This window comes from Adiantum capillus-veneris, chromosome 18 (genome assembly GCF_014529385.1).
Source record: "Adiantum capillus-veneris isolate H3 chromosome 18, ASM1452938v2, whole genome shotgun sequence".
NCBI classification, from domain to species: domain Eukaryota; kingdom Viridiplantae; phylum Streptophyta; class Polypodiopsida; order Polypodiales; family Pteridaceae; genus Adiantum; species Adiantum capillus-veneris.
The window spans coordinates 68,779,078-68,787,478 of record NC_140948.1 but is presented as its reverse complement, the minus strand read 5'-3'; the positions used below and the strand labels follow the sequence as shown (position 1 = coordinate 68,787,478).

General features: G+C 40.9%; 2 protein-coding genes across 10 annotated transcripts in view; one reads left to right on the top strand and one right to left on the bottom strand.

Annotated features, from left to right (window-relative positions):
• Positions 1–774: 774 nt before the first annotated feature.
• Positions 775–8,401, bottom strand: part of LOC147435839 (uncharacterized) — a 269,080-nt gene continuing 261,453 nt past the window's right edge. For 6 of the 7 annotated variants that reach the window (XR_015185120.1, XR_015185121.1, XR_015185122.1 and 3 more), the window contains 2 exons: positions 1,285–1,418; positions 775–1,202 (listed from right to left, as the gene is read on the bottom strand). The gene's annotated coding sequence lies outside the window, so the exon portion shown is untranslated. The remainder of the gene's footprint in view (positions 1,203–1,284; positions 1,419–8,401) is intronic. The other variant, XM_086488761.1, reaches the window with a different exon arrangement.
• Positions 832–8,401, top strand: part of LOC147435840 (uncharacterized) — a 268,590-nt gene continuing 261,020 nt past the window's right edge. For 2 of the 3 annotated variants that reach the window (XM_086488756.1, XM_086488755.1), the window contains exons 1-2: positions 832–1,110; positions 4,067–4,270. In XM_086488756.1, the coding sequence (XP_086344882.1) occupies positions 832–1,110; positions 4,067–4,270 (483 nt within the window). The remainder of the gene's footprint in view (positions 1,111–4,066; positions 4,271–8,401) is intronic. The other variant, XM_086488754.1, reaches the window with a different exon arrangement.

Below are 8,401 nucleotides of genomic sequence, written 5' to 3'. Positions count from 1 at the left end.
AAACTCTCTCTCTCACACACACACACCAGGGCTAGAAAAATACATTTTTCCTAACCGAACAAAATAAGGGGAAAATTAAAATTCTCCCGGTTTTTAGGTCAAAATTTGAAGCTTTTGCCGGTAATTACACTAAAACTTGTGTAAATTTGCCGGTTTTTTTAAAGGCAAGCTCAAAATTTAACCAGGATTTTATAATTTCAGCCGGTTAAAATACACTAGACCCCGGTTTTTTCTAACATTGACATTGTCTCTCTCTCTCTCTCACACACACACACTTTTTTTTGTAAATCTTTGGGATTAATTTACAAGTGGGAGCGAGGAAAACCTGCAGAAAAGACGATATACAAAAGCAAGAACATATAAGTGTTCATCAGCAAAAATTAGCAAGCTGATGCATGTCATCACCAACTTCCCAGGGAAAGCTTCAAAAAACTGAAAAGGATCTGCATCAGCCCGAATAGCTGTTGCGATGACGCCAGAGAGTCCAATAAGCCCAAATATCTGACCCACATCTTTCACACACATGATAAGTGTCACACACATATACACGCACGCGCACACAGAAGGGTGGTCATTGGCTAGAATTCGCTGCCAAGAAACATGTAGCATTGTCTGCGTATCTAATTCTGCGTGAGTGCTACTAGTTGACAGCTATGTATGTACTCTCTCCCTCTCTTTCTCTCTCTCTTTCTCTCACACACGCGCGCGCGCAGTACTGCACACATTGCTTTTTGTGATCATTTTACTGCTTTTGTCGACAATATGTGATTAGAGTCTAAGCGAGCTGCTGATATATAGCTTCATCTTCATTTTCGTTAACGCACTGCATGCATGATGAATGTGTGTGTGTGTGAGAGAGAGAGAGAGAGAGAGAGAGAGAGACCCATGCAGGAACACTTAATTATATGTGCAATTTCTGTGGAGCATCAAGAGGCTGCGATATTTAATTTGCCAAGCAACCTGCAAGCCGCCATGGAGGATGAGGATAATTTGAACGCGCCACCGAAGACAGCAGGGACAAGCCCAGAGCTCAAGGCATCTTTTTTGAGCACCTGGAGTTGGCATTGGCTTCAATCATTTGTCTCGTTGGGCAACGCCAAGACTATTGAGGTAGTTCTAATTTCTGATCATACTGACATACAAGCAAAAAAGAGACCGGTGTGTGTGCATGCACATTATGGCCATCATTTTTGTGCACCTGCCTGCAGGCGTATAAAGCTATCATTTTCTTATATAGATTTTAGGTATCCCAATGCACGATGAAACTCTGTGTTATATACTCACATAACGTAGCTGAGCTGTCAGAGGTTGAAGGTTGGGAAGAGCCCAAAAATCGCGATTTATAATGCCAGGATTATAGGCCAATGTTGGGGAGAGCCCAAAAACCAGGATTTATAACGCAATGATTGTGTATGCACCTGAAAACATTTCACTACAGACGCATTATGCAAAGATTGCTACTACTGTGGTTTCAAGTCAAAAGAGTTTATATAAGAACATTTGCTTACCCAAGCGATTATCATGATGCGGGAAACTAGAATCAGGCATGTGTCCACGCCTCGTTCAAGCAGAGATTTGGCTCAGAGATCAGTCTTTCATAATTCACCAGTTATACTAGTTTCATTAACAGAAGCCCTTGAATTTTGAGTTCTCATTGCATTGCCACAATATTAATCAGAGACTGAATTCAATTGGTCCTATTTGGTCTTGTAAAAAGATTATATTGTCAGGAGCCATATCGCTTGGCCCCTTCACTTGCGTTGTAGCATCAGTGGCATTCTATGTTAGTGAACTAAGTGTAACAAAAGAAGATGTCACGAGGATACACCGTTTCAGGCCCTATCGGATCAGAAACTCCTTTTCTAACATTCCCCGCATTTAGTTTCCTCTGTGCAGTTTCTTCAGGAAGTTTCGAAGATTGCATACATGATATAACCGTACAAAGCCGCTCCTAAATTCGTTCCATTGAAAAGAGCAAACCATTTCCATCTTAGATGGCCTTGCTAGTCTTGTTCCGTTTCTTGTTCCATGTGACTATGGGGTTATTATGGCACAACAGTCATGCAGATATCTTCGAAGCACCAATTCCTAGTTATGTTTTTGAGATTTTAAGCAAGTTGTCTACTGAATAAGCTGCACAAATTTTTGTGTTCTATGGATTTCCAGTATTGTAGGCAAATTGTCAACATTGTGGGCAACGAAATCTTGATTTTAAAGAGGGTATTGAGACACAAACAGAAATGGAGTTTTAAAGTGATTGTTTCCTCTTCATGCATAGTTATATTTCCATCTGAGACAATTTTAATATGATCTAGAGTTCTCTACAGTATTAATGGTTGACATGAAGAAAATGAGGTGTCTGAACCTTGGATAGTTACCTAAATAACATTCATTTTGTATTCCTATAAGGAAATCATGATATGCTCAAGCGAGAGTAGTTCTTCTTAGTTTGAATACCACATAGATATCTGTAAAACAAATGGTGTAATATCAGGGTGCATAGCTCAGTTGATAGAGCATTGGGCTTTTAATGTAGTGGTCATAGGTTCAAGTCCTGCCACACCCAGACTTGAGAGTTGGGTTGGTGAGCCGAGTGATCAGAGGAGATTATCTAGCTCATTACTACATTGCGAAGTATTTAGTTTAGAGTGAACAAAAGAAAAAAATCTCTTTCTTGTTCTGCTTAATCAACGGTAAAAATGAGTTGTTTTGCTGTAGAAAACAACCGATTTTCAATCTCAGAGAAGTTGTTCAGCCGCTTCCTTGTTTGAGGCCATCAGTGTGCTTCACTGGCACCGTATGACATCAAATTGTTCTAATGATTCCTGAAGAGTTACTTGATCTGCCCCTCGCAATGTTAGTGTTAAAAGCCGTAAGCCTCCTGCCCGCACTCCTTGTTGCAAAATACTTGAAGGACTTTTAGCAGGAATGTGCTAGCATCATGAAGATATCTTGCTATACGTGGTGGTGTGTTTTGCATAGCATTGAGGTCTGGGCCAACACTGGGTTGTAAGCAGGCACCAACTTTTGGCATGAGCGAATAGGGGTGCGATAGCTCATCCAGGCCATGCATGATGAGTTCATGATATGGTGGACACTTTCAATTATAAAAGTTATGTTCTTTGTTGATAGGATATATCTTCTTTAGAACTCCATGGCAGCAATAAATTAGATAAGGTAAAGATAATGAGAATTGTATTATTTCAGAGCTCCTTCTTCAGGTCAATTTTTCAAAACTTTTGTCAAATTACAACGGAGGAAAGGAGCTTATAAAATCTGGTTTTATATTCTCAAGAGTGTTTTTGTCTCCCTTTCTTGGGAGCCTTGATGATCTCAGTTGTCAGACATTGGGCCTTATTAGGCAAAGAAACATAAAGAGACCATTGAGATACGCCATTGTAGAAATTTCTTGATATGTTTCTTGCCCATAATCTACAAAACAGCAAGGTTAACTAAGCTATTCTATTTTGCTAGTCAAACCTTCTGTTTTCACCACTAAAACATTCGCTATATGCATCTTAATTGTAATTATTATCACCTGATTGATGGTTTCTTATATACTCTTAAATGTTTGATGTCAACTCTTTCCTTTTTGATTCGTCACTTAACTGTTTTTGTTCTTTCAAGATTACCCAAAATTATATACCTATTTCTGTATCTAGTCTTGTGGGGCATACTCTTGGATTTATGTAGACAATAATAAATGTGATATTGTCCATTTGGCCTTTCTCCTGATCCATAAGTTCAGATTGGATTTACGGCCGCCTGGAGGAACATCTTGTAGCTAATTGATTGCTTTGTTTTTCCCCATCTGTCCATATTCAAACAGGAAAAAGATGTAATGGTTTGGTCCAGCACATAACTTGCATGGAATAGTTAATGTACACTTGTGTGTGAAACACTAATTGTCCGGCTGGTAATCTTGATTTTCTTGAGAGTTTTTTTTTCTTTTCCATGTAGTTGGGAATCAAATATGAATAATGAGGTATGTGTATCACATAAGCCTCTGCCGGTTTGTGTCAAACCAGCTGACGCGGTATACTTAATCAATGTTCTACTTTTTCAGGCTGAAGATCTTTATGATATGAATCCAAAAGAGAGAACACAATATTGTGAACAGCTCTGGAATGATGCAATAGAAACGGTAAGGCGCACGTCTAACGAAAATGCACCATTATCAGTCTGGAGGTTGCTGTGGCTTTGTTTTGGATTTGAATACGCTCTAGCTGCAATATTCAAGCCTGTTTGGCTAATAGGTGTAATACTTCAGGTACACTTTATCCTTTGTTCTTCTACCTCCTCCATTTTAGTTGGTCTTTTGAATATTAAGGGTGATTTATTATAGTGAGACTCTGGTTTTGAAATTGAGGTCTTTGGCACACCTATCCCAGTCCGTGAATTGATCATTGCAAAGATGATTATCAGAATAAGGCATTTTCATTCAAGATGAAGTTCAAGAAGCAAGCTCTGTCTTTGAAAGCTGTATAATGACAATCCAATGTGTGGACATCTACCTTAGCAGTTCTGCCCACTACTAGTTATAATGGGCAATGGGGGGCTCTTGGGATGGTATTCGACTATTTTAGGAAACAAAAATGCCTAATGATTGAGGGGCAAGGCCTCTACTTGATTTCTTATGTTTCTCTCTGTGGCGGGTTCTAGGCTTTTAGATTTTCAAATTAGGTAAAGAAGACTGTAGACCACTGCCTCCATCTGGCCTAGTAGGGGAGCTCCAGCTCTCAAAAATTGATTGTAATGTAGGTATTTCCTTTTTTATTCAATTTCATTGTATATAATTGCAGGATCAAAGCTCCTTGGAATCGAGTGCAAAAAGGGGGCTACATCTCTTCAGGAAGTATTGCAGAGATGGAGTTTTTGCTTTGTCTTTGTGTTGATCCCGTACGCTTAGGGAAGTTGATAGGAAGCATCGTGCTTTGTCTTGCAAAGGGCAAGGAGGTAGCAAGCTCTAATATCAATGCAAGCACTCGGCTCGAGCTTGCAAAAATTCTTGGCATTCTGCCTCTAAATCTCACAAATTTGAATTCTTATGTTCTTTAAAATCTTTGAAAAGGATCGAGTAGCCAAAAAGATTGGATTTCAGTACTTTAGTAATGGCTCAAGCCGATACAAGTGGGACAGAATTTCCTTTTAACTTTACATCGAGGATGATATCTCTACCCTTACCATTTTTCAAAGTGGCCTTTTGGTTGATGGTCGACCACGACATTGTTCATGGTATCATGGTATCCCCAAAAGTACAACACACCCCTCAAGAGGCATGATATGAAAGTGCTCGTGCCCTAAGTAACCCTGGCAATGCAATCGAAGTTTGCCAATGATAGGTGTAATGGCGACGTCATGCCCGGGTGCCGCAAGAGCAACATCCATCTGTGGTCCCATCTCTTATGGTATTATTTCTAGTCAAGCCACCATTTCCGGTGAAATGAAGTTGGCCTTGGCTCATCCATTGAAAAAAATCAGGCACTCTTGATCTCGTACCTTGCCCCACACTTTGCAAATCTCGGTACGCTCATCCTCATGGTCCCTCCCCTCCCTAAAAAGTATCTTCATACAAGCACTTGAACCGAGCGTATTCCAACGTTCGTTCTAGATCTTAAACTTGATGGAACTCGGAAGTCTGTGCTTCCTAATCTCAAGGCAAAAACCCTAATCCTAGGAACCTCTATTCCTTACTCAGAATCCTCAAGAACCAAGGCTCTCATCTTTGGAACTCACCTTCAATCTCAGAGCATGGCATCCTTATAACTCGATTTCCAGAGTCCTCTTCTGTAGAAATTTCAGTATCTATCTGTTTATATTCGACATGAAGTCCCTCCTTGAGAATCTCTACTCCCTGATCCCAACTCGAGAGGCTACCACTCTCAGATTTGTGGATCTACTCCGAATCTTAGGGTGCGAAACCCTTGGGCTGATCTGTCTTTGTTTCCACAAAGCGCTATTTCTCCTACATAGGTCTTTCCTTCTTCTGTCCCTACTTCCTCGTATGAAGGGAGAACACCTGCAATCAAAATACGCATAGATCAAACCATCTAAACATAAAAAGTATCACTTATGAAGACTCAAAACTTGGAAAGTAACTCCTCGGAAGATTTCTATCTACAGGACCTTTCCTTCAATATCTACACACTAGAACGGCGTTGTCAAGAAGTACGCAGTGCGACTAGGAAAGCGCCGGGCCTCTGACTGTGAGGATTCGTAGCAAAATCAAGCAAGGCGTAGATCGTTTGAAGCTAAAAACACACTAAAAAAGAAAAAACTCCAACCATGAAATCTCCACTTTGAAAAAGAACCAATCCTTACTCAAAACTCTTGTGTGTGTGAAGATTAGGTGTAGCCTCGCTCCCAATTGCACAGATGCAGTGCTAATTCGACCTGTTAAAAACCGTAAATTTACGCTTCGATTCTTCGTCATGACCATTTCATGGAAGCTTCAGTACTCCATTGGAGAATCCCAAGTAGTTATTTGAGGAGGGGAAACCCTAATTGGAGGCCTCTGTTGGACGGGAGAGACTCACACACCCATGAAGTGCATGCAAACACTACCTAGATCAACATAATGTCAATCGAGGACATATATGACACGATAGGCACACGGAGGAAATCTCTTAAGCTTGTCAGGCTGAGACCATCCTACACATACAACACTCTGGAAGGCCAACTAAACCACAATCAAGAACCTCACTGCTCTCAACTACACCACCTAGCCACATACACACATACTAAAGGTAACTCACCTAATCATGCCAGATTCGTACGAAACTTAAGGAACACCATCCCCTCACTAGGATACACCTGTCCCTAAGCTTCTACACTCAAAACCCTCACTCTAAACCCGTCTGCGGAAAACGCGTAGGATGATAGAGCCGAATTTTGAAAGTGCCCGAAACTGAAATTTATGAGTACCTATGCGTAGCTTATGTCGCCACGATTCTATAGACTACTAGCACGCAGAAAACAGACATCGTTTGATACACTTACGGCCACAAATAGCTCGTAGATGCGTCGGCGTGTGCGCTTCGTCTCGCGTGGAATGCTTGGCGTTGTCGCGTAGCTCTCCTCGAGCCTACAACAATGGTGCAGTCGGATCTCCAATGTGTTGAGCGAGCAGGGCGTAGCGAGAGGATGAAGCTCACACTCACTCTCTTTCTCTCTCACACACAGTAGACGGCAGCGCTAAAGTTTGATTATGAAAAGTCTCCTTTACAAAATGACCTAGGTACCTTATATACTAAGGCTACCTTAGGTTTAACCAAAAATGGGGTTGAAAAGGTCAAATGGCTTTGTATTTACAATCTGGAAGTGCCATTGCACCCCGGCTTCTGAAACTAGAATAACTACTCATTACAAATGACGTTTATAGCCACAATCCGGAGCATTTCATAACTCACAAAAGATAAGACTTTGGTACGAAACTTGAGTTATGTTGTGTTGTTGACCCAGCGGTCAACATTCCCCCCTTCCGCGGTCATGTCGTCCCCGACATGACCTGATTGTCGATGGCGATGTGGTCTTTGCTGTCGTTTTGTTGTTGGAAAGAAAGTCTAGACTATAGCCTTTGCAGTAGCTTCTCTTGTTCGTCCAATCCGATGTACATAGTCTTCTTATGATTCAGGAAAATCATAATTGATGACAAACTTTATGTCTTTCACATCCACGCTCCGAGCTGCAGCATCTGTTTCTGTCATTATAGGTCTACTGCCAGATCTAAATTCAAAAGAACCCAATGTCGTTTAACTTGACTCTTATCATCATGGATAGAGAAAGCTCCATCCATCACTTGCTCCAGCAAATATGTCAATTCGGAGTATTTGTGATTCTCAGAAACAACTTCTACAATCTGTAGAATTGAATGATTGGCTTTCTGATCTTGTGAGCCAATGACAACTTTGTAAGGATTTTGTAGAAATTGTATGGCTAAACCCTTAACTTCTTTAGGCCAAGTTGCACTCCAATGCAAAGTCTGTCTGTCAGGCCGAATCCAGGACTTAATTATTCGAATTTGAGGTTCAAAACCCTACCGAGCATCCGATGAGCATTATCAAGGACAAGCTTTTGAGATCCTCTGATTACCCTTATGTCTGCTCTTCTTCATTGGGGACTTCTTTGTTCCTGTGCAATCATGTTGCTAGTGTTGTCTGCAGCTTTGTCATTGTAGGCCATTCTTCGACTCGCTATTGAGGAGAAGTATGCTATGATCTAAAATTGGTGCTCCAATTGATTTGTCAATTGATTTGAGTAGCATTTCCTTATTGTTGATGTAGAAGGAATATGTACAAGAGGATGGTGATAGGTGTCTTTAGATTAGGGTCTGAAACCTGGATGACCAAAGGGAAAAAACCCGGTGGGAAAAAAATGCCTTTGGTATACGCTCTTATTGGAG